Consider the following 24,062-nt stretch of genomic DNA (forward strand, 5'->3'; position numbering starts at 1 on the left):
TAAACGTAGTTATGAAACGTATGATGTAGTTATACAAACTACATTGATCCACTTAAAGAGGGTCGGGAGGGGAAAATGGAGACCAAAGGTGATGTCCAAGAAGCTTTTACTCAGTTTGACTTAGGGAATTGAAAACTGCGACTACTTACTAATTTCAAAAGAATGCTCCATCAACTCACAATTTACCTATTTGTTTTCAAGAATAGTTGAACTACCACTAATTTTTCAGGTCTAATCTTTACATTGGGGCAATCAAAATCCTAGAAAACGAACGCAAATTGACAGCAGGGGAAACGATCGTTCCAAAGGCGGAAAACAAATTAAGGATAGACTAAGAACCAATCAGGATAGCCCTGTTGCAGTATTGACCAATCAGGATCTGATCGCTGCTATAAATAGCGGTAGCGGCACCGCTCCTATTTACTTGCTCCCAGAGGACAAGGTGGTTAACTATGGCTCGTACTAAGCAGACTGCTCGCAAGTCCACCGGCGGCAAAGCGCCCCGCAAGCAGCTGGCCACCAAGGCCGCTCGCAAGAGCGCGCCGGCCACCGGCGGCGTGAAGAAGCCCCACCGCTACCGGCCCGGCACCGTGGCGCTGCGCGAGATCCGGCGCTACCAGAAGTCGACGGAGCTGCTGATCCGCAAGCTGCCGTTCCAGCGGCTGGTGCGCGAGATCGCGCAGGACTTCAAGACGGACCTGCGCTTCCAGAGCTCGGCTGTGATGGCGCTGCAGGAGGCGAGCGAGGCGTACCTGGTGGGTCTGTTTGAGGACACCAACTTGTGCGCCATCCACGCCAAGCGGGTGACTATCATGCCCAAAGACATCCAGCTGGCGCGGCGCATCCGTGGCGAACGTGCTTAAACTAAGCCCACAGAGTTCTGTCCCAAAGGCTCTTTTCAGAGCCACTTCTATTCTCAGTAAAAGGCTGTTACGCAGGACAAAAGCCGGGATGTCGATGTGGTTGAGAAGCCCAGATTTTCGGAATCGGGTGTCACTTGGTGAATGAAATTGAAAACTTAATGAAAAGTATCTTGGTCTTTTCAACAAGGAAGTACACATAGATTTCCCACATGCGTTTCAGGCTTTCTCATTTTCACTTCCCATCCATATCCTGTGGCTATAAAAGAACCAGTGAACTGTGTGCCGTAATGATTTTTCTGTTAAATACTTGCCCCTTCCTGTCTCAAGATTCAACCTACTGTGCGTGAGCTCATGCCTGTAACAGCTGCTTGATTCTATCAAGCTTCAGAGCTAGCTTTGGATATATACATCAAGTTATTTTTTACCCATCAGGATATTGCAGTTGGGCCATTGGGAAAGGTAGTAGGAACAATAACTAATTCAGTTTACAGAGTCTTAGTTACTAAGTTCTTTTAGTTTACAGAAACTTATAGTTTCTGGCTGTCATAGTAACAGCTATTTGGTTCCCAGCAGGTAGGCCCTGGTGGGTCATGCCTATAATTTTAGCTACTCAGGAGGCTGAGATCTGAGGCTCCTGTGTTCAAAACCAGCCCTGGTTTGAAAAAAGGAAAAGTCCGTGTGACTCATCTCCAATTAACTACTAGAAGTTGAACTGTGATAAAGCTCCAAATCTTGAGCAAAAGAGCTCAGGGACAACACCCAGGTCACCAGCTCAAGCCCCATGACCAGCCAAAAAAGAAACAAGTCATCCATGACTTTACGGAAATCATGTCAATATTGTAAAAATCATTTTCTTTTGATTTCAGCTTGTAATATTTCCATTTAAATAACTGATTCAAGAAAGGTTGTTTTGTAAGTTCTATGTGCTGGCACATGTTTGTAATTCCAACATTTGGGAGATAGAGGCAGAGAAGTGGCAAATTCCATACTACTCTAGGGTATATAACATACCCAAGGCTAAACTAAACTACATGGGGTTAAGGGGGGGACATTGGAAATAACACTGGTGGCCAGTGAGGTGGCTCATGCCTGTAATCCTAGCTTCTCAGGAGGCTGAGATCTGAGGATCAAGGTTCAAAGCCAGCTTGGGCACAAAAAGACCTGAGACTTTTCTCCAGTTAACATCTAGAAAACAGGGAGTGGGGCTTGACTCAAAGGGTAGGGTGGTAGCCTTGAGCTGAGGAGCTCAGGGATAACACCCTGGCCCAGGGGTAGAGCAGTAGCCTTGAGCTGGAAAGCTCAGGGACAGTGCCCAGGCCAAGATCAAGCCCCATGACCCACAAAAACAAAACAAAACAAAAAAAACTACAACAAAAAATACTTGCTATTTAATGAGGTGGTATGTTGTTTGGGTTCTTACTACTTGTACGGGAAGAGAAATGCTGAGATAAATTTAAGAGATCAATCAAGAATGGGTTCATCAGTGGACCATTAGCTTTCATGCACATAAAATTTGAAATTTCTTCATGAAGTAAATAAGAAAACGCAGTGAAATCTAAAAGGCAAGCAATACTATATTTGAGATAAGACAAGGAAAGGCCTGAGCAAAAGAAAATTGTCAGTTACATTGAAAGGCAGAGTCAGATACCTGGAAAAAGACAACACAACGTCAGAGGGTAATTGCAAAGCTGGAAATAACCTAGGACTAGGCCTTTAAAACACTTTTTTTTTTTTCATGGAATACTCATCCCTGGGCATTCTAGTTAATTTTTTCCTGGAATACTCATCACTGTGCATTTTAGTTAAATTTAAGTGCCCACGATTAAATTTACTTTTAAATTTAAATTTAATTTGAAGTACCCATGATTACCTTCTATACAGAAAGTACGGATTCAATGGGGACCTTTGAGCAGAAAATTTTCTTCACTACTCTCCCCAGAAATGCACAGTAAAAGCTATCATTCCTAAAACAGCATCAATAACTTCTCACTATGAATGCTCAAATACTTCAACAGAAAAAAGTGGCAAATGAAGGAATAAAAGGAAAAATTAATGAAAAAGTAAACCATTGTTAAGAAAGATGAGAAGACCCATAGTGAAGATATAATAAGGAAGGGGGTGGACAGATAATAACGAAGGGGGGAAGACAGATTAAAGGAGGGAAAAAAAGACCTACCAAGGGTACAGAATAAATATTAGATAGTGAAAGGATTAATTAAAAGGATGTGTGAGCAAATACACTCGTTAGAATCTACAGCTTAGGCAAGTCTTCCCTTTATTTTTCTATTGGTAAAACGTGGGCAGCAGAAATCAAGCTAACACTTTAGCCGCGCTTAGTTCTCAATCAGGTCCGATTGGCGCGGCAGAAACGCAGATCCAAAGTTTGTCTTCCAGCCTTTCCCATAGCCTCAGGCCACTCGTGGGGGTGGCGAAGGAATGGGGGAACGGCGGCGCCTAGCCGGCCCCGCCTTCCCTTGCCTGCCTTTTGGTCTTTCTCGCCGCCGAGCAAACTCGCGCGGGACGGTTCCAGCCTCAAATGTGCTCTAAGCGCTACAGCCCTACGGGAGTCACCGTTTAAGGTGGACTGGTGTCCCAAACCACCATTTAGCATAATAGCTCACCAGCTCCAAGGACCACGCCAAAAAAAAAAAAAGCTGCTAAACGCTGTAGACACTCCTTTAAAATTAGTTTATTGCACGTGTTCACCAACTTATTTTATAGTTTCATATTCCTTTCATCATTGCTGTACCTTAATACTCAAAACCGGGCCAAATCACCCGTTTGGGAAATTGAGCAAAAGCTCACATCACTTGCTCCTGCGCCCAAAAAGCAAGGGGTAAATACCAGGAAGGTTCACTACTTATAAAGTCTTAAGTGATCTTTATAGAAAGTGTTGACCAGCCATTATAATCTGAACTAGTTTAATGTGGTCAAGATCTGAATACTATGGCAGAGTCTATTACACTGCAATAACACCAATTTCTATCAATTTATTTTCTTCGTACATATTTTCGTAAATGTCTATGCCATCACAGATGGCCTTTTTATATGATCCGAAGCAGTTTTGATTCTAAATCCCACGTTTTCTTGGAGTTTAAGCACAGGGAATACGTAAAGCTCTTGAAAGAACGTAGAATTCCTCACAGGTCAATGTACAGGCAAATTTTTCTTATGCATTCTAGGGTGTAACAAAGCCAATTCTGTGAAAGGAAGGGATTGGTTCATTTTGGACTTACGTCATCAGTATTTTGTCCAATCAGAACGCGAGGCAGGCTATAAATAGCGACACTTCTGCACTAAGTTAGGCTTATATCTCTTTCGTTCTTGAGTTTCTGTACTCATGGCTCGTACCAAGCAGACCGCTCGCAAGTCTACTGGTGGCAAAGCGCCCCGAAAGCAGTTGGCTACCAAAGCCGCCCGTAAGAGCGCGCCAGCTACTGGCGGCGTGAAGAAGCCTCACCGCTACCGGCCTGGTACCGTAGCCTTGCGGGAAATTCGCCGTTATCAGAAGTCCACTGAGCTGCTGATTCGAAAGCTACCATTTCAGCGGCTGGTGCGCGAAATCGCGCAAGATTTCAAGACCGACTTGCGCTTCCAGAGTTCTGCCGTGATGGCGCTGCAGGAGGCTTGCGAGTCTTATCTGGTTGGCCTCTTTGAGGACACTAACCTCTGCGCTATTCACGCCAAGCGTGTGACTATCATGCCAAAAGACATTCAGCTGGCGCGCCGTATTCGTGGAGAGAGAGCGTAGAGATTGTTTCTCAACAAACTTAAAGGCTCTTTTCAGAGCCCCTCAGTTGTCACAATGGAGCTCTACACTTGGCCCCATGCTGTTAGTTAACCCGTATATGCAAACCTAGTTTCCAAGATAATCCAGCAAAGTCTTAGGTAGCAATTTCAGGCTTAATGCTGCCCAGATTTTGCCATTATCTGAAGGCAGATGTATTCACATTTCAGGATGTCACATACCTCAGGTTGTACAGCAGAAAACAGTAATTCCTTATCCCTTAAAATTGGAAAATGGAATTTCATGCTTTAAAACATGGGCTTAGGCTTAGAATTTTGTTATATTTTGCTTTTGGGGAAAGCCTACTCCCTTGATACTACGGCTTTGCAAGATTCAGCGATATTTTCATATTTGAAAATCCGTAGCTGTAGGTTCACATAAAAGCAAGCTACTGTCTGAATTTGCCAACGGCTCCAAAGTCCTCTACAGATTAGATTTGAATTAATGTCAGTCTCCTTTATCATGCTGCACAAAAATTCTGAACATTTCCCATTTTTGTCTAAAATAGTAAGTCTTACATCACACCTCATTGCTTTACTTCTGTTTTCCCAAATGCTTTTGAGCCTTTGTTTCTCTTAATGCCATCGTTCTTAGGCCAGTCACACAGCTAACTATACCAACCTATTTGTATATAAACACACCAAAGTACTCATATTGATAGATCATGGCTGCTTATAGAATAGTTCTTGGTCATGACACTTAGTACACCTTAATGGAGTTGTCCCTGTGAGCACTGGGAAAATTTTAGAAAGCCCATCAAAATTTTGGTTTATCTCGAGAAGATATTGAATAATCTCTGCAGATTTTAGAATTGTTTTCTAAAGTCGATTATCTAAAAGACGTGTTTTGTGCTCTCTTTTAATGGAGTTGCCCAGAAACTAACAATTGAATTAGAAAACACCCAATTTCAGGGGACTGTTTTCTGGAAGTCAGTGGTATTCTTTCTCCTGCAATGTGGAAAAAATATATTATTTAACAACGGAGCTTTCCGAATTTCATTCTCTTAATAAAAAGAGCTGCACATGGAAATACACAAGAGGCAGAACAGGTTTTTAAAGTCTGTGTTGCTAATTTCAGACTAGAGGCAACCTTGTGCCTGTGTTAGTTACTACACTTATAAACGAAGTTTATGCCCAAACGGAGAAATCTACTTTCTTTATAGTTGCCTAAATCAAGGGCTAAGCTAATGGAAAGACTTTTAAATAGTGTTCACAGGATATTTAGCATAAATTTACCGCAATAAGCAGCTAATTAGCACTAGGTCCCAAAATTGGTGGGTTCTTAGGAAAAACTGAAGGGATTTTAAAACATATTTTTCATCAGTTGCGTGCGATTCATAAAAACACAAACAAGTAGGTGAACCTGGAGGCTTTTCTCCACCTTTGGAGCTTCAAAGCACCAAATTCTGTGCGGTTATTTTCAGCATTTAGTCCAATTTTGAAGACTAACAAACACAGTTCGGGAGTCCGACAATCAGCAACCTTGACTCAAAGGCGGTGGATTGGACGCTCCACCAATCACAGGCCAGCGCCGCCTTATATAAGCTCTGTGTTGGAGCGGAGCAGCATTTCAAAACTTGCTCTCTAGTTCTTGAGTGACTTCTCTCCTGGCAGTTTCTCACATTGCCATGTCGGAGACCGCTCCTGCTGAGACTGCCGCCCCGGCCCCGGTGGAGAAGTCCCCGGCCAAGAAGAAGGCAGCGAAGAAGGCTTCTGGCTCCGGAGCAGCTAAGCGCAAGGCGACCGGGCCTCCTGTCTCAGAGCTCATCACTAAAGCTGTGGCAGCCTCCAAAGAGCGTAATGGCCTCTCCCTGGCCGCGCTCAAGAAAGCGTTGGCTGCTGGTGGTTACGACGTGGAGAAGAACAACAGCCGCATCAAGCTGGGGCTGAAGAGCCTGGTAAGCAAAGGCACCCTGGTGCAGACCAAGGGCACCGGCGCCTCCGGCTCCTTCAAGCTCAACAAGAAGGCTGCCTCTGGGGAAGCCAAGCCCAAGGCCAAGAAGGCGGGCGCGGCTAAGCCCAAGAAGGCAGCGGGTTCCACGCCTAAGAAGCCCAAGAAGGCTGCCGCAGCCAAGAAGGCGGTGAAAAAAACTCCTAAGAAGGCGAAGAAGCCTGCGGCGGCTGGTGTGAAGAAAGTAGCGAAGAGTCCGAAGAAGGCTAAAGCTGCTGCCAAGCCAAAGAAGGCGGCGAAGAGCCCAGCCAAGCCGAAGGCAGTGAAGCCAAAGGCTCCCAAGCCCAAAGCTTCCAAGCCAAAGGCAGCAAAGCCCAAGGCTCCCAAAGCCAAGAAGGCGGCTCCCAAGAAGAAGTAAGTCGGCCTGTGGCATGTGAGACCCAGCTACAAAGCCCCAAAGGCTCTTTTCAGAGCCACCCAGAGAACTCACCAAATGGCTGTGCACTAATTCTCACGCTGGTGAACTGTCAACTTGTGTTTGCGATCCAGTTCGTTCCTCCACTGGGGATGTTTCTGGTTTCAAAAGTCCCGCGCTGCATTCTAATTGGCTTGTCTGGTTCAATCTTTGGGGTGACTGCCTTAGTGATTTGGCCTGAAAGGAGGGACTTTTAATGTTGGAAGCCAGTTTGGTTTCGGCTTTAACTTTAGGTTTTCTTGGGCGGAGCTGGCAAACAAGTCCCCATTCGCGGGAAGTCCGAAGGACAAACTGGTTCTTTTTCCCTGCCTCCCTGCTGCCGTGCCTGGGCGGGACAATAGATTGTCCATCTCAAGAGGCATGTCCTCACTACTACCGGAAATTGAATCAGCTTTACCTAAAGCACACAAGTCAGTTCCAAGGCACGGAAGGAACCGTGATCCCAGCCTCAAGGAGAGTTAGTCGTGAATCTGTAACGGGGTGAAGTTGTTCCACCCAGACACAGGCAAGCCCAAAGTCAACAAATCGTTTGCTTGTGACTGGCTAGGCTTCTCGCTGTCCAAAGAAAAATCTTTAATCTCTTAGAGGTAGCCCAAAGACAACTAAAGACCGAAGCTGAGTTCGACGCCTGTAATCCCAGTTACTCAAGAGGCTGAGATCTTGAGGACACAAGTTCAAAGTCAACCAGCCTAGAAAACTCCATAAGACTTCATCTTATCGATCGTAAAAACTACCAGCGCTAGAGCACTATCCTTGAGCAAATGAAGCTCAGGAACAGCACCCACATACAGAGTTCGAGCACGGGTATTAGCAAAAAAAAAAATATATATATATGTATATATTTATGCTATTTGGGAGATAAATAGTAATTTATTCACAACATACATTGTGTTCTGAGGTTTTGAATGAGATTATCAGCTATCTTTTCCCTTTGGTGTCAGTCCTCCTGAAGTTTGGTAGTTAGCTGGAGATGAGTGAGTCTCAATGGCTTTCCTTCCCAGGCTGGCTTCAAAACAAAATGGTCAGATCTTCTCAGCCTACTGAGTAGCTAGGATTACAAACAGGTCTCCTGACCCGACAGTGCCCAACGCTATCGAATTCCTTTATGACACCGAAAATGTGGGCTTTATTGTGCTTATTTTACTTAGCACACATCTGATTTTAAAGTCAGTAGTCAGTATATTAGATTAGAAAATTAAAACAACTCAAGTGCTTTTCAAGGTAAAAATCTGACACAAATGATGTCCTTTTTGGACATTTTTACAGATTTCACCAACCACTATTTTAAGGCTTCGCACTAGGAAACTCAAATACATTAGTTTAAAGAGAACCTGAACCTTCAGTTTAATTTTCTTGTTTTGCATCTTAAGTGTTATGACTTATTCTAGGCACAATTTGCCCCATATATAATTGATGATATAAATATATTAAGATTAAGAGTGATGAAACGTTCCAAATCTTAATTGTATCACGTTCACATTGATAAGTTTGGATCCTTATGTGAAGACGTCTGGCTGGCAGTTGGAATTTTTCTGTGACTTTATCTGAGCTCAAGGACCCACCCAGCAGCTCTCCCTATCTCTATCGTGTGTGTGTGTGTGTGTGTGTGTGTGTGAAATTACACAAATTTATAAGCGCCACATTTCACTTCACTCTGCCTTTTCTGTAATAATAGAGGATTTCTAAGTTTAAATGGTTCCAGTGAGCTGAAATTAAGCACCTCCACAAAAATAAATGCACATAAAAGATGGTAGAAGACATTTCTTTTTATTTTAAACCAGTGTCCCATGGAAATAAAATATAGCTTTTTGAGAACAAGAAACAAAAGACAGAGAGTTTTAAGCCAAGTCTTCAGAAAAAGCAAGTGATTATTTTATTTCCAGAAGGTGACTAGAAGCATTTCATTCACCCATTTCTTTACTATGGTAACCTACATCTGAATGTACTAAAGATATTAAAGGTACTGATATTGAAGGTACCTGAAAATACTGATATTTAGTGAAGAAATGGCCATTTAGGCTGAGTAAAGTATCACTCTTCCTGAAATGTACCATCTCAATTGGGTAATGTCCCTCTGAGCCACCATCCAGATCCTTTCTTTTCTTAAAAAAAAAGAAAGAAAGAAAGAGAGAGAGAGAGAGAGAAAGAAAGAAAGAAAGAAAGAAAGAAAGAAAGAAAGAATCACATCTTGCTCCTATGGAAATCTTGATTATCCCAGCTTTTAATGTTTTTGTTTCTTAAAGCATCTCCAAATTTTAAAAATATGCACACACACATGTCCTGCCCATGCACGGGCTTTTCTTTCCTTTCCTATAGCTTTATATTTTCAGCTTCTGAAGATTCAAGAATCTCAACGGTAGAATGGTTTTCTTTAGTATTTAAAGGTTTATTTTATAACATACACGCAACTAATACCACCTTCCTCCTCTTGCATAGCTTTTGCTTATAACACCTTCACTGAGCCAGGGTGGTGGCTCACACCTGTAATCCTTGCTACTCAGAAGGCTGAGATCTGCGGATCACAGTCCAAGTCCAACCTCTGCACTAAAGTATATGAGACTGTTATCTCCAATTAACTAGCAGAAAATTGGAAAGGTTGCTGTGGCTCAAATGGTAGGATGCTATTCTTGATCTGACAAACTCAGGGACAATGCCCAGGCCCACAGTTCACCCTCCATGACCACCAAAACAAAAATAAAACCCAAAAATCCTTTGCTGGCCCTAGCTTTAAATTACAAGACCATTAAAGTATGTCACTACTTCAAAGGGTAAAGATTTGATTTTTCTGAAACTTATGTTTATAGGGATAATAGCAGTTCATAATCCCATTACTATTGTGAGAATATTTTGTGAATTGTGGGAGAGAAATATAAATATAAACATAAACATAAGATGCATACATCTAATTTTATAATCTTTCAAAATATGCAACGCTTCTTGTTTAATGTATGTATAACCAATGCATACAACCATAAACATTGTAGATATTAATGAAGTATCATATACATACATTGAATATGTTTAAATCAAGTTAAACATATCCACTTTCTTAAAGGCTTGTCATTTTTGGTGAAACCATTTAAAATTTTTGTAGCTTTTTGCAAGATGTAGATATAATCATTGTTGACTTTAATAATACACACCAGAACTGATGGCTATCTAAGTCATACTAATACAGATTGAATGTTCTGTATCTTTCCCTCTCCTCATATTTTCATGTTAAGGGTGAATCATATATATATATATATATATATATGTGTGTGTGTGTGTGTATATATGTATATATATATGTATAAAGATATAGATATATATATTTTTTGGTCAGTCCTGGCCTTGAGCTTCAGGCCTGAGCACTGTCCTTATGCTTTCTCAAGGATAGCACTCTACCACAGCACCATTGCCAGCTTTTTTCTGCTCATGTGGTACTGAGGAATCAAAACTGGGTCTTCATGCATGCTAGGCTAGCACTCTACCAATAGGCCAAACTCCCAGCCCAAATCTTGTATTTTTATTTGGCATTTAACTTAGGGTAGACAAACCCCCTTTCCTACTCATAAAACAACCTCAGATTTCAGAGTTATCACATAGTATTGACAATACTGTTTTCCAGTTCTTTTTTTCTTCTTCATGTGCCAAGAACTCTTCCAAGTATCAGAAATATATCAAGATACACACTGATGCAGTTTATTTTCCCACAGGTGATCAAACTAATTAAATTGAAGCAATGGCAAAAGATATTAAATGTTTGAGAAGAAAAGAAAAGTAGAAAAAGAAAAGATAAAGAGGGACTTGTACGTTTGTTTGTTTGTTTTCCTTTTGTTTCCAGTGCTAGGACTTGAAATCAGGGCCTTGTTACTGTCCCTGAGTTTGTCTGCTCAAATCTAGCACCCTACCACTTGAGTCACAGCATTACTTCCAGTTTTTTGACTACTGAGTTTTTACTAACAGCAGAAAAGTTATGGGTCTTGTGTTATCAGCTGTAACATGTATGGAACAGATTTTTCTTTTCTTTTCTATTCTTTTTCTGTTGCCAGTTGTGGGGCTTGAACATTGTCCTTGAGCTTTATCAAGGCTAGAGCTGTACTACTTGGGCCAGAGCACCACTTCCAGCTTTTTCTATGTATGTGGTACTGAGGAATTGAAACGGGTCTTTGTGCATGCTAGGCAAGCAAGCACTCTACCATTAGGCCAAACTCCTGGCTGATTTTTTTTTTTCTTTCAACAAAATAAGTTTAAGAAAAAAAAGCACAGTTTATATGTTTTACCATAATGAGAGTTTCTCTGGATCAGATATCTAAAACTACACATTTCACTCAATGTCAGCCTTCTAACCCACACTAAGCTGTTAACTTAGTCATCTTTTCACTCTTGTTCTTGATGCATATTTTCAACTGATTTTATAAGCCATGATCTGAACATTTCAGCACAGTGCCTTTGTACTGTATCCTTTCAGAGAATGCATAGTGAAGACTACCAGGACATCAGGTTCATTTTTTTGTATGACACCAATCAGGATCCTCCATCACAATGAGCACATTAGGCACAAGACAATATGTGACATTAGGCACAACCTGCAAGAAGTGAGGGAAAACATCAGAGATACATTCAAGTCAGAAAGAAAACAAGGTGTTCATGCTTGGAGCACTTCTCTCAGCATGTTGAAGGTCTATTAAGAGTCCAGGGAGTTTGAGTGAAGGAAGCAAATAAACAGAAATAGGAAATGAGGAGTAGCCTCATAGTATGCAAAAACCATGCAGGCCAAAGGAAGGGCTCTGACAGTTACTAAGGTAGAAGCAGAAGACGATTAAACTGTTTACAAAAAGCCTCTCTGTCTAGGAGCAATTGTGAGGTGCTCATTTCTCCCTTTGAACTGGCTCTGTATTGTATTTTTAGGAAAGCTGAATTCCCTATGTTGTCAGGTATATGTATACATAAGCTGCAGTATCACAATGGATCCTATAGAAGAGACCAGGCAATTGTATTTCAGTGTATTTCTCTGTTCTCTGCTCATCAGGCTACAGTTGAATGTGAAATAATGCTACTGCCTTAGCTCAAAGCCCGTAGAGTAGCTTGCCTGCAGAACCAAATTTTTGATCAGCAATAAAATGGCTTAAGAAATAGTACCTAAGGAGGAGTTTTGAGTTCATGACCATTTACAATACAAATAGCCTACCACTCCTCAACATCCAAGTCCTCTGAGTAGTCACAAATTCAAGTAAGTTGTTGAGGAGATAAGGATCCTACAGCAGCCAAGCTAAGGATATGGAAAATAGTCAAACCTAGAGCAGATGCCTCAAGTTTTTTCTTCTAAAACAGACATATTAGCACTGCAAAGTATTTGGTGGGACTTTATAGGATTCCTAGGTTTCTTCCAGCCACTCCCACTAAGTATCTTCTGCATTAATGTAATGTCTCAGGAAATAGGTCCAACCCTCGAGAACATACTGAATATTTGGCAGATTGTTTTTTGGTTGCTCCAATGAGTAAGACTGACCTAGGAGATGAGGAAGCTCTAGCTTATAATTCAATTTGAAAGCAACCTAGGCAGAAAACTCTAAAACTCCATCGCCAAATAACCCACAAAAAGCAGGACTTGGAAGCATAGCTCAATTACTACAGAGCAAGTTAAGCAAGTTCAAGTCACTGAGTTCAACTTTCCTGGTCAACCCAAAAATGACCATGTGACATTTTTAAACATTAAAGAAAAACCTCACAAGAGCACTACCTAGATCCCAGAAAAATTCTGTGTGTTTCCAAGTTGGATAGGAAGGCCATGGTGACATGGCTTGGGAAAATTTATTTCTTCTATGAACATTTCTGGGTTTGAGGACATTCCTTTGTACTCCATTGATTGCTTTTTTTTGGGTGGGGGGGAGGATATTGACTAAAAAATAAAAATTATGTGAATTCCTAGAGCTACGTGTTTCAGTATAAAACAATAAAATAGCATCTTAATTTAGATTAGTTCAAATTAGGTGGAGAAGGGGGACAGTTGATTTTGTTTTCAAGTCTGTCTGTGGTGAGAGGTAGAAGACACAAAATTTTTAGATGTGTATTCAAACAGAATCAAGAGGGATATGGACACATATATCATGCATACACATATATACACCCATGCACAACCAGGACAGATGTCTCATAATAATTTTGTAAAAATGTTTAGACATGAGGTATGTAAGGGCAGTAAGAAATGAAGTCAAAGCTCAACCAGGCATAATATTCGAGATAGTTTCAGAGATATCTGAAACCTGAGTGGGCTCAAGTCATTCAAGAAATTCTGTATTTTAAGGGGGGGAACAGTGAATAATAGACCACACAGATGTTTTCCTTCTTAAAACTCCTGCCAGGGGCCGGGAGTTTGGCCTTCTTGTAGAATGCTTGCCTAGCATGCACAAAGACCGGGGTTCAATTCTTCAGTAGCACAGATATATATATATATATATATATATATATATATATATATATATATATATATATATATATATAGCCAGAAATGGTGCTGTGGTAAAGCTCGAGCCTTAAGAAACCCCAAGGACAGTGCTCAAGCCCTGTGTCCAAAAAAGATTCCACCTAATTGATAGGCAAGTTGTTAGTGAAGGTGACAAAAGAAAACATGCTGTGGATCACACCAGGAAAGGTGGGAAATATAAATGATTGTTGCCTACAGGTACTTATTTCACTTGTGAGGAGGAACAAAGGAGCAGGAAAACAGCTCCTGAACAAAGAGAAATGGAGGGTTTCAAATTTCCCGCGTAGCATCTGGTTTGGCCACTGATGCCAGTCTTGACTTTCTCTTGTTTTTAATTTTGGCAAATACAGAATCGAATACACTCGAAAGTGAAGTTAATCAGTGCCTTTCTGTGGCAAGCTCTTCATTAAGTAAGCCAGTTTGAAAGGTGGACAGAGACGAGCAAGTTATTGAATAAGGACTAATTACCATTTTACTAGATTTGATACAAATCAACATCGAGCCTTCAAAAAGGGGAAATGTAAAGTGCGTTACACTGCAGTGGGAATTTCCAGAGCCAAAAAAAAGAAAGCTGTCGTTGTACTGAGTTGAAGAAACCACAAGCGAGTGACAGTTCTTGCTCCGAAAAGAGCTTTTGTGATGCACGGAGACTGTTTTCTTCCTGAGAACAGACTCACTTGGAGCTGGTGTACTTGGTGACGACCTCGGTGCCCTGGGACACGGCGTGCTTGGCCAGCTCTCCGGGCAGCAGCAGGCGCACGGCAGTCTGGATCTCCCGCGACGTGATGGTCGAGCGCTTGTTGTAGTGCGCCAGGCGAGACGCCTCGCCCGCGATGCGCTCGAAGATGTCGTTCACGAACGAGTTCATGATGCCCATGGCCTTGGACGAGATGCCGGTGTCGGGGTGGACCTGCTTCAGCACCTTATACACGTACACCGAGTAGCTCTCCTTGCGGCTGCGCTTGCGCTTCTTGCCGTCCTTCTTCTGCGCCTTGGTCACGGCCTTCTTCGAGCCCTTCTTGGGCGCGGGAGCGGACTTCGCTGGCTCAGGTATAGTTGAGAAAAACAAACAGTAGAAAGGAAAACTGAACCAAAGATTTACATTGCTCCAGTTATTGACAACTTCTTAAACAAGGTTGTCAGTCTGCTCAGAGGCGAATCCTGACTGGGTCATCTACTCGATCCAATCAGAATTAGAGAATTTCAAAACTACGATGCTATTGGCTAAAATGAACCAGCTCCTTGTAGCCAATAGCATTGGCTCATTTTCGCGCCCTTCAAATACTATAAGATGAACGGTTCTAGCGCACTCAAATCTGCAGAACAAGTCCTTGTGCTTTCACGATGTCTGGACGCGGCAAGCAGGGAGGAAAGGCTCGCGCCAAAGCCAAGACCCGCTCTTCCCGAGCCGGCCTGCAATTCCCCGTGGGCCGTGTCCACCGCCTGCTCCGTAAGGGCAACTACTCCGAGCGCGTCGGAGCCGGCGCCCCGGTGTACCTGGCGGCGGTGCTGGAGTACCTGACTGCCGAGATCCTGGAGCTGGCTGGCAACGCGGCCCGCGACAACAAGAAGACCCGCATCATCCCGCGCCACCTGCAGCTGGCCATCCGCAACGACGAGGAGCTCAACAAGCTGCTGGGCAAGGTCACCATCGCCCAGGGTGGTGTCCTGCCTAACATCCAGGCCGTGCTTCTCCCCAAGAAGACCGAGAGTCACCACAAAGCTAAGGGCAAATAAGGCTTGTTTTTTCCTTCCAAGGACCAGCCTTCGGGCTATTAAAACCAAAGGCTCTTTTCAGAGCCACCTATCTTATCCCGAGAGAGCTAACCACTTGCTTTTCCTTGCTGTCAACTGGATTTCCTTGGTCAGGAGAAAGTAGTATCACTTCCAAGTTTCATTGCTTGCAGAATATGGTTAGTGTATAGTGGTGTTATTTCGAGGCCCTTTAAGTACTTTGGTATAGAAATCTTTACTTTTGAGTACAAAATGTCGAGGTTGTAGTTTTACTCTACGCATCAACTAATGCCACGATGAAAGTGTATACACATCCCAAGTTATCTGTAGGTGCTGTCTTTCTGCATGTTAACTAGAATAAACCATAACCTCAGCTTTCTCAAATGAGAAGTAAGTTATCACCTACATTTTTTTTCATTGTATTGCTGCACTTAATTCATCTTTGGGTTTATTGCAGTTTGTTTCACTATTCTACAAAGTACAACTTAAAAACGCCTTTATCACATGTATCAGGGGTTATGTGCATTGATAAAATACAAACATGCTTTCCTACAGGAAAAATGTTCTCGACATGAGGCCTTAGAACATAGTCTAGACTAAAGTGGACATCACAATCCTACTTCAGCCTCCACAATACTGGGATTCCAGGCATGCTTCATGATCTGGCTTTAGACTGAACACTTAACTCTTAGTACCCAAGGACAAGTCCAGAAACTGATCAAACTGTGAATCTTATGATTAGTTCCAATCTAATAAGTGAAAACAATCCTTTAAGAAAATAAAAAGGAGTGAGACTATGGGGACTTGAATGATTAAAGGGAAATACAGGTATTCAATGAGCGGTTAGTGTACCAGTAAGTATATAGAAGACAATTTACAGATGAGAGAACAATCACGAAAGATTTATACTATGCTATCATTTCTGTAGTATCACTTCATCTATAATCTGTAAGGATATGCATAGAGAAATCCTTTCAAAGTGATGCCAAAAATACATTTATTTGGCTAACTTGATGCACTCTCTCCCAGCCACTCACTAGCCTGAGTATTGCAGTTCAAAGGAAGCCCAGGCAGGAAAGTCTGATTTATTTCCAATTAACAACCAGAAAATAAAACCCAAGTTGGAGCTGTAATAAAGTGCTAGCCTTCACCAAAAAAGCTCCAGAACAGTGCGTAGGCTGCATTCAACCCCTATGACTGACAGGAAAAAGGAAAAAGATCAATAGTTCAATCTCAATTATAAGGTGAATGTAGATATAAAAAAGAAGTCATAAAAGGAGTTGGAGACTTCACAAAACAATTCTAAAATTACCATGACATGGAAGTTGGGTGAAACTAAAGAAATTTCATGTAGAAATGGGATTTAAAATAATCTTCCAATATGTCACACAGTGATAAATTTGAGGCGAGGTGTAGTTTAAAAAAAAAACAGAAATTAAAATACTGGTCCCAAATGTAATGAGTCAACAGGCCTTAAATGAAGAAACATGATTTATTTTGAAATTGTAGTAAGTCAACGGATTGCTAAGATAGGTTAAAGTGTACTAGAAGAAACTTGTGAGATAAAATAAGATCTTAAAGTCACTGGAAATCTATCAGAAAAATTTAAGCCCTATCAGAAAATTCTTGCAACCCAACAGACACATATTCATTGTAATTATTTTAATTATTTTTCCTAAGACAAATTTGCTAGACTTGTTCTGTGAAACAAATTGATTACTTTCTACAGAGGGTAGAATTTTAGGAGTCGTTCCTACTCCATCAGCTAGGTAAAGAGGAATTTCAAAATCTGATTTATAACTACTGAAAAATAGTACTAACAACATTCCTAAGAGGGGAAAATAGGACCGAAACCACTCTTTCGAAAGCCCTGGAGAGGAGGGACGCAGATGAAAATCTAAGCGTCACGAAGGAAGCCAAGGCTACTTAGCACAGCCTACCCGTTCTCTTAGAACGGTGAGCCTGCAAGATGCCTTAGCAGCTCGCACTTGCTCTCGGTGTGATGGGATATCGGTGGTTGTCGGCTTGCTCGAATCCATTCCGTGCCTACTTTCCTCTAGATTACCGCTTTGTCCTCAAGGGAATCTGTACAGCGACAGCGCAGCTCCACTAAGAAAGCCCCAGACAGGGAGACAAAAACCTGTCTTCCCCTGCCCTGCCGGGCCCTGCCCGGCCCTGCTCGCCCTGCTTCGCCCCACCCCTCCCTGCTCCTCTTTCCCGCCAGTTGGCCTGCCTGTCTCCGCCCCCTCGCGGGCGGGGCCGCCCTTCCCGCCTGCTGTCTGCCGGTTCTCACTTCGGTCCGCGACAGGACGTATAAAGGCTTCTGGCCGGAGCCAGAGGGCTCACAGCTAGCTTCTTCCTCCTAGCGTCCATTTCTCCTTCTGGGCAATCATGTCTGGTCGTGGCAAGGGCGGCAAGGGTCTGGGTAAAGGCGGCGCCAAGCGCCACCGCAAGGTGTTGCGCGACAACATCCAGGGCATCACCAAGCCCGCCATCCGTCGTCTGGCCAGGCGCGGCGGAGTGAAGCGCATCTCGGGACTGATCTACGAGGAGACCCGCGGGGTGCTGAAGGTGTTCCTGGAGAACGTGATCCGCGACGCCGTCACCTACACCGAGCACGCCAAGCGCAAGACCGTCACCGCCATGGACGTGGTCTACGCGCTCAAGCGCCAGGGCCGCACCCTCTATGGCTTTGGCGGCTAAAGACCTGCAAATCCGCTGCTCTGCAGCGCTATCCACAAAGGCCCTTTTCAGGGCCGCCACATTCTCTCTTGGAAGAGCATGTATACTTGTTTTTACACTTTCATTATAGCACCCTTTTTTCAGGTGACTACGTTGTTTGGTTCTTGGATATTAAATGAGCATAAAGTTGCCATTTCCTAGGGCTTTAATTTCTCTGCTTCCCTGTCTTAGAACGTTTTTGCTTGTAAATATTTAATATAGCGGGATTCTTAGATGTATTGCTAAGCCTTTAATAGCGTCTTTGCCTATTTTGATCAAGTACACTGTAGTATGGCAAAGGTATGGTAGTTGACTTTTGGTGCAAGGACTGTAGTCAATTCTATATCTTGTATACTGTAAGTAAAATTGTACCCGGATCTTTTGAGTGTTTTAAGTTTGCCTCAGGTGTTAATAACCTTGCCATTAGTGAAGTTTATTACACCTAGGAGAATTTTTTTTTTGCTACTGTTCCATCTTGTCTCTTGCCCTGTTATGTTACTGCTTAAACGTATTTTAACTGTTCCTCCAGCATTTAAACTTCCTTTCACTGCAAGCCATGTTTGGAAGTTTTTTTGGAGATTCCTCGCGGCCTCCACGTGAATTTCGTTCCAGACAGGAGGAATCAAGATGGGATGCGGGATGCACAGGTGTTGGCACATGCTAATTACCTGGCTTATGTAACTAACCCCTCCTGTACATCACCTCTGGAATAAAGTAAAAAAAACAAACATATATATATACATATATATATGTATATATTAAAATGCCACCCAGTGGGAAACGAGGCAAAAATTAATTAGGCCATAGTAATTTAGAAGTGAGAGAAAAGCAGTTACACGGGAAGGTTCAGTTACACATGAAAGCATTAAGTACTGATATTCAGAAAGTTGAAAAATTGCGCATGCATTGTGATGCTGAAGTCAAGGAAGTTTCTTGAAGATTGGAAGTGTGGGAAAGGGTATATATGATGCTACTAAGGGTTGAATTAATAGTTTTAATTTTTTGTAGGAGGAATATCACTTGTATTTTGGAATGCTAGTCTTGGAGTATTAAACTTTATGTAAATGAAGCAAATAGCTGAGTTAAGTTTTGGAGAATAACAAGCTTGAGATGTAAAATTGAGTCAATACTATACTGATGGCATTTGAATTTCTGCTAGGTAAAATCTTCATGGGAGTGAGTATAGACAAATAGGAAATGAATGTGCTGTATATTACCCACTTAGGGAAGAGAGATGGGCTTGGAATAAATGTAGAGCTACTAGTAAGGTAAAACCAAGTATCAATGTTGTACCTGAACTCCTGGGTCCCGGAAAGAACCACCAGAGGCCGAGGCCAGAGCAAAGGGGCAAGGGTTGTTTATTACGAGTTCAAACCGGGACCTCTGCGCACTCATTACCAGTGACGCTGAGAGGTCCCGAGCAAAGATTTTACACAGGTTTTATAATGTAAAAACAAGTTACAGCTACAGGCTCATGACTGGATAAAATTTAGTTTGATTCATAAGTATATTTCTGATTGTTTTGGGTGTAGGTGATTAACTTGTTGGGTCCTGGTGACCGCTGGACCCTGTAAACAGGCCAGTTACTGGAATTTATGTACATTAATTGTATTCCTGGACTAGATATTTACCATGACCACTGGACCTTAAATTTTTACTTCCCAGAACAAGGTGGGCTTACAGGGGGTTTCTTAGCTTGTCCATTTCTCCTTCATCAATAAAGCACTGATGCTTAAAGCAAGAACTTTTCATGCAACAACAACCTCTAGTTAGCTATAAATGATGTAAATCCAAAGACTGCTTTCTGTTGTTTCTTGAATCTGTGTAGTCCACATAGATCAACAACTCTTGGTTAGGTTTCCAGTCTTAATCGCCTATGTACTGGGATTACAGGCATGCCTCGTTGTACCACCTTAACCCATTCCATGGGGTTTTGTTTCTATTTTATTTTTGTAGATACAGGACTGGAGTTTGAGTGCAGGACCCTGTGCTTGTTAAACTCATCCACTTGAGCCGTGCTCCCACCCTTTCTTATGTTTCAGATAGGATCACACTTTTTTTTTCCTTCTGCAGCCACCATATAGCCACATAGATTGTGTTTATAGCCACATAGATTATGTTGATTATTGGTTGAGATTAAGTTCGCTGAATTGTTTAGCTTGTTCTTCTGGCCCCCTCAGTATTCTTGGTCTCCAGATCTCAACTAGCTAGAATTATTGGCATAGGATAACCATCCCACTAAGTGTTTGGACAAAAGTAAAAAGGTGGATTCCTTCCTTCCTTGGCTGTGTAGCCTCTAAAATCAGCCACAAATAAGCCTAACATGGAATGACCTACCCTGTGTAATTTAGTGTGGATCTCACTGGGGGCTAAGAATTCCACGACCTGTGTGTCCTTATTAAAAATTCAAATGGATGAGAAAATTGTATTGTCACGGAGGTGTCTTTAAAATTCTGAAAATACCCATAGTAGTGGAAATCAGTGATAAATGATAGTCATATTGCATGTAATCCACACCAGACATTGATTTAACTTGTTTAAAAGGGGGAGGGCACAAAAAGCTGCAGAACTGGGTGTGGTGGTACACACCTAGTAATCCTAGCGGCCCTTGGAGGTTGTTAGAATTGTGAGGAAGGCCCTTGGCTCAAACCCTCAGTTTCTGCTAAAAAGAACAAAACAGTTGTTGATATTGAATGAATGTCTAGGCTTCCTGATTTTATGCTTTGACGTGAAACACGTATGTCTGGCTCACATCATCTTTCTTTCTTTGATAGATTCTAAGTCTATGCTATTGGGGAAAATACTGGGAAAATAGGTTTTAAAAAGTTCCATAGAATGCAGAAAACTCAAAATTGATCCTAGTCTTTCACCATGATGCACAAGCCTTAACTCAAAATGAATAAGACCTCAATATCAGACCTGAAACCTTGAAACTGTTACATGATAGAGTAGGAGACACACTGGAACTCATAGGAACAGGCAAAAACTTCGTGAACAGAATGTCTCAGGGTCACAACAAGTTGGAGAGAGACAAATGGAACTAATGTTGTGCCCAGAGGAGGGGTCCCCCCAAAGAAGAACACTGAGATAGAGGTGTCAGAAATGCAAGAGCAAGGTTTATCGCAGGATATAAGCCAAGCAGGGAACTCAACCACAGGCACTCGGCAGCAAGGCTGGGAGGAGTTGATAGTCAGAATGTAATATCGCATGCATAATCAGGTTGCTTATAACCAATAGTGTGGAAGTAAAAGCAGAAGTTCCTGTTTGTACTGAAGGGGGTGGGTGTGGGGGGTCTCTACACTACCTAAAGATAAAGTTTCTGCACAGATCAAAGCATAGCTACTAAAGTAGAAAGATAGCTGACCAACTGGGAACAGATACTATACATCAGACAAATGCTTAATATCCAGTATTGTAGAGAGCTATTACATTCGCCATTACAAGATGGCGCTGGCATCCGCCTTTGTGGTTGCGCCACTGAGTTGTTTGTCTGAAAGTTTCCAGGAAAAGATGTGATTGTTCATGAGCTTTATGCATGATTGGAAGTATGTGTAATGCCATATTGCTACTTGTTTAGAATGTGCTATAGAGGTGTACTTATATTATTGGCTATAGAATTGTAAGAAAGCAAATGTGATTGGATGATGGGCCTATAAAAGCCCAGGGTTTTGAGGAAGTCGGGGTCGACCCGGCATAGCTGTAAGCTTGCTGAATAAACTGCTGCTCGAGAAGTCTCACTTGTTGCATCTTCCTTGCCGGCCGAGGGGATAGCGATACAGTATGTACAGGGAACTCAAGAAACGACCCCCCCCACCCCCAACCCAACAAACCAATCACTAAATGGGAAAGGGAACTAAAGAGAGACTTACCAAAAGAAGAGGTTAAAATGGCAGAAAAACATGAGAAAATGCTCATCATCCATGATCATAGGGAAAATGCAAATAAAAACAACTCTAGGATACCATCTTACCCCAATTAGAATAGCCAATATTCTGAATGATAAATGCTGGCGGGGTTGTGGAGAAAGAGGAATGCCAGGGCCAGCCGGCAGCGAACCAGGGTTCGCAAATTGGGATTCCTGAAAGGGGGCAGGGACTAGGAAAAAATAGGAGACAAACAGATGGGGTTCGGGAGGGCTACAGCCCAAATCAGGAGCCACGGCTTAAGAAGCCTGTAGCCCAAAACTGTAGCCCAGTTTATTTCCAGTTCTGACCTTAAATACGCTTCTTTAAACTAGGGAACTGCCAGGGGCTACATTCTTACAAACAGTATCAAGTCTCAAATAGGTTGAATGAGAAACTATCAAGTCCCAAACAGGTTAAATGAGAAGCTATCAAGTCCCAAACAGGTTAAATGAGAAGCTATTGACACAGCCCAAAATCATGATAAGAGCTTACTTCATATGTACTCAATTGTGCGGGTCCAAGGTCACTAACCCCACAGTCAAAGTCACTGACCCCACAGTCGGTCCCCAACAGAGGAACCCTACTGCACTGCTGGTGGGAATGAAACAAGTTCAGCCACTCTGGAAAGCAGTGTGGAGGTTTCTTAACTGAAAATTAACCTTCCCTATGATCCTGCCATACCACTTCTGGGCATCTATCCTGAACATCATAACCCAAGATATGATAAGGACACTTGCTCAGCTATGTTTATCTCTGCACTATTCACAATAGCCAGGCCATGGAAACAACCCAGATGCCCTAGTGCAGATGACTCGATACAAAAAAATGCATATACAATGGAATTCTACATAGTCAATAGACAAGATAAAATAATGGCATTCACTGGGAAGTGGAGGAAGCTAAAACAAATCATGTTGAGTGAGACATGTCAAGGCCAAGGGAACAAAAGGCACGTGGTATCCTTAATATGCATATTAGATCCAAACAGTACAAGAGCGATAACCATATTTGGGCACCCAAGGTTATGGACATGGTCTTGGAGATATAATCATAAGCATAACTACAAAGACATAAAAATCTATGATGGGCTATATACAGACATTTTATTATAGATTAATATATATATATCAATGACTTACCAACTATCTTAATTCTACTTACATTCTAAAACCTAAGTGCCAGTGATTGTAGATTCCTTTCTTGAATACTTATTAAACATGAGTTGAAATATGTAAAAATCATTGTTAATAAATTCTTTAGTAAATGCCATAGATACAAAAAAGATCACAACCGAATTAAGCCTACACTGGTCATTCACGCAAGGCACTGCAATGAGATTATGAATAGTGCTGGAAAACTCACATTCCTGAAAACTAACAGGTGTATTGAAAAAAACGGGCATTTAGTAAACTATGCTACTTATAACTGCAACCACACTAAAGCTTGGGTAGAAGCTAACGTTAAAGAATGTAATATATAGCATCCATAATCAGGTTGCTTATAACAGGTACTGTGGAAGTAAAAGCAGAGTTATGAAAAATTCCAAGAAGCCTGGGGGAGTAGCATGTCTGCAGTTAGAAATGGGGAATAGAGAAAAGTAAAATGGTCCTCTTAGATCACTATTAGTTATTACAAAGTCTGGCATTGAGTTTGTCCCGGTCTTTGCAAAAGACTGGGATAGCTGCAATGAAAACTGATCAAAAGGGATAACCACATGCAATGAATCAAAACTAGAGAAAATGGGACTGCCAAGTGTCTAATCTCCTTAAGTGAAGATGTGGCGGCCCTGAAAAGGGCCTTTGTGGATAGCGCTGCAGAGCAGCGGATTTGCAGAGGTCTTTAGCCGCCAAAGCCATAGAGGGTGCGGCCCTGGCGCTTGAGCGCGTAGACCACGTCCATGGCGGTGACGGTCTTGCGCTTGGCGTGCTCGGTGTAGGTGACGGCGTCGCGGATCACGTTCTCCAGGAACACCTTCAGCACCCCGCGGGTCTCCTCGTAGATCAGTCCCGAGATGCGCTTCACTCCGCCGCGCCTGGCCAGACGACGGATGGCGGGCTTGGTGATGCCCTGGATGTTGTCGCGCAACACCTTGCGGTGGCGCTTGGCGCCGCCTTTACCCAGACCCTTGCCGCCCTTGCCACGACCAGACATGATTGCCCAGAAGGAGAAATGGACGCTAGGAGGAAGAAGCTAGCTGTGAGCCCTCTGGCTCCGGCCA

The 24,062-nt window shown here is 42.5% G+C and overlaps 7 protein-coding genes across 8 annotated transcripts; 5 read left to right on the plus strand and 2 right to left on the minus strand.

Annotated features, from left to right (window-relative positions):
• Positions 1 to 437: 437 nt before the first annotated feature.
• LOC150048143 (histone H3) lies at positions 438 to 958 on the plus strand. The gene has a single exon (XM_090356225.1). It carries the CDS (start codon positions 453 to 455, stop codon positions 861 to 863), a length of 411 nt encoding a protein of 136 aa, XP_090212351.1. The 5' UTR covers positions 438 to 452; the 3' UTR covers positions 864 to 958.
• A 3,245-nt stretch (positions 959 to 4,203) lies between these two features.
• Positions 4,204 to 4,699, plus strand: LOC150048144 (histone H3.1-like). The gene has a single exon (XM_090356226.1). It carries the CDS (start codon positions 4,204 to 4,206, stop codon positions 4,612 to 4,614), a length of 411 nt encoding a protein of 136 aa, XP_090212352.1. The 3' UTR covers positions 4,615 to 4,699.
• Positions 4,700 to 6,277: 1,578 nt separating this feature from the next.
• On the plus strand, positions 6,278 to 6,990 carry H1-5 (H1.5 linker histone, cluster member). 2 transcript variants are annotated; one of them, XM_090356213.1, is made up of 2 exons: positions 6,278 to 6,814; positions 6,854 to 6,990. In XM_090356213.1, exons 1-2 carry the CDS (start codon positions 6,278 to 6,280, stop codon positions 6,956 to 6,958), a joined length of 642 nt encoding a protein of 213 aa, XP_090212339.1. In that variant the 3' UTR covers positions 6,959 to 6,990. The 2 variants fall into 2 exon arrangements, with proteins under 2 accessions (XP_090212339.1, XP_090212338.1); XM_090356212.1 differs by having other exon boundaries at positions 6,278 to 6,990.
• A 7,049-nt stretch (positions 6,991 to 14,039) lies between these two features.
• On the minus strand, positions 14,040 to 14,750 carry LOC150048146 (histone H2B type 1-C/E/F/G/I-like). Its single transcript, XM_090356466.1, has 2 exons — positions 14,720 to 14,750; positions 14,040 to 14,609 (listed from the first exon to the last, which is right to left on the minus strand). The coding sequence occupies exons 1-2, from the start codon at positions 14,748 to 14,750 to the stop codon at positions 14,158 to 14,160; spliced, it is 483 nt and encodes a 160-aa protein (XP_090212592.1). The 3' UTR covers positions 14,040 to 14,157.
• Positions 14,751 to 14,828: 78 nt separating this feature from the next.
• LOC150048147 (histone H2A type 1-D) lies at positions 14,829 to 15,295 on the plus strand. Its single transcript, XM_090356228.1, has one exon. It carries the CDS (start codon positions 14,829 to 14,831, stop codon positions 15,219 to 15,221), a length of 393 nt encoding a protein of 130 aa, XP_090212354.1. The 3' UTR covers positions 15,222 to 15,295.
• A 2,304-nt stretch (positions 15,296 to 17,599) lies between these two features.
• LOC150048148 (histone H4) lies at positions 17,600 to 17,921 on the plus strand. Its single transcript, XM_090356238.1, has one exon. It carries the CDS (start codon positions 17,610 to 17,612, stop codon positions 17,919 to 17,921), a length of 312 nt encoding a protein of 103 aa, XP_090212364.1. The 5' UTR covers positions 17,600 to 17,609.
• A 5,762-nt stretch (positions 17,922 to 23,683) lies between these two features.
• H4c11 (H4 clustered histone 11) lies at positions 23,684 to 24,005 on the minus strand. Its single transcript, XM_090356237.1, has one exon. The coding sequence runs from the start codon at positions 23,993 to 23,995 to the stop codon at positions 23,684 to 23,686; it is 312 nt and encodes a 103-aa protein (XP_090212363.1). The 5' UTR covers positions 23,996 to 24,005.
• Between the last annotated feature and the right edge of the window lie 57 nt (positions 24,006 to 24,062).

The sequence above is a fragment of the Megascapheus bottae genome, chromosome 22, assembly GCF_031878675.1.
Source record: "Megascapheus bottae isolate mThoBot1 chromosome 22, mThoBot2.hap1, whole genome shotgun sequence".
Classification (NCBI taxonomy): domain Eukaryota; kingdom Metazoa; phylum Chordata; class Mammalia; order Rodentia; family Geomyidae; genus Megascapheus; species Megascapheus bottae.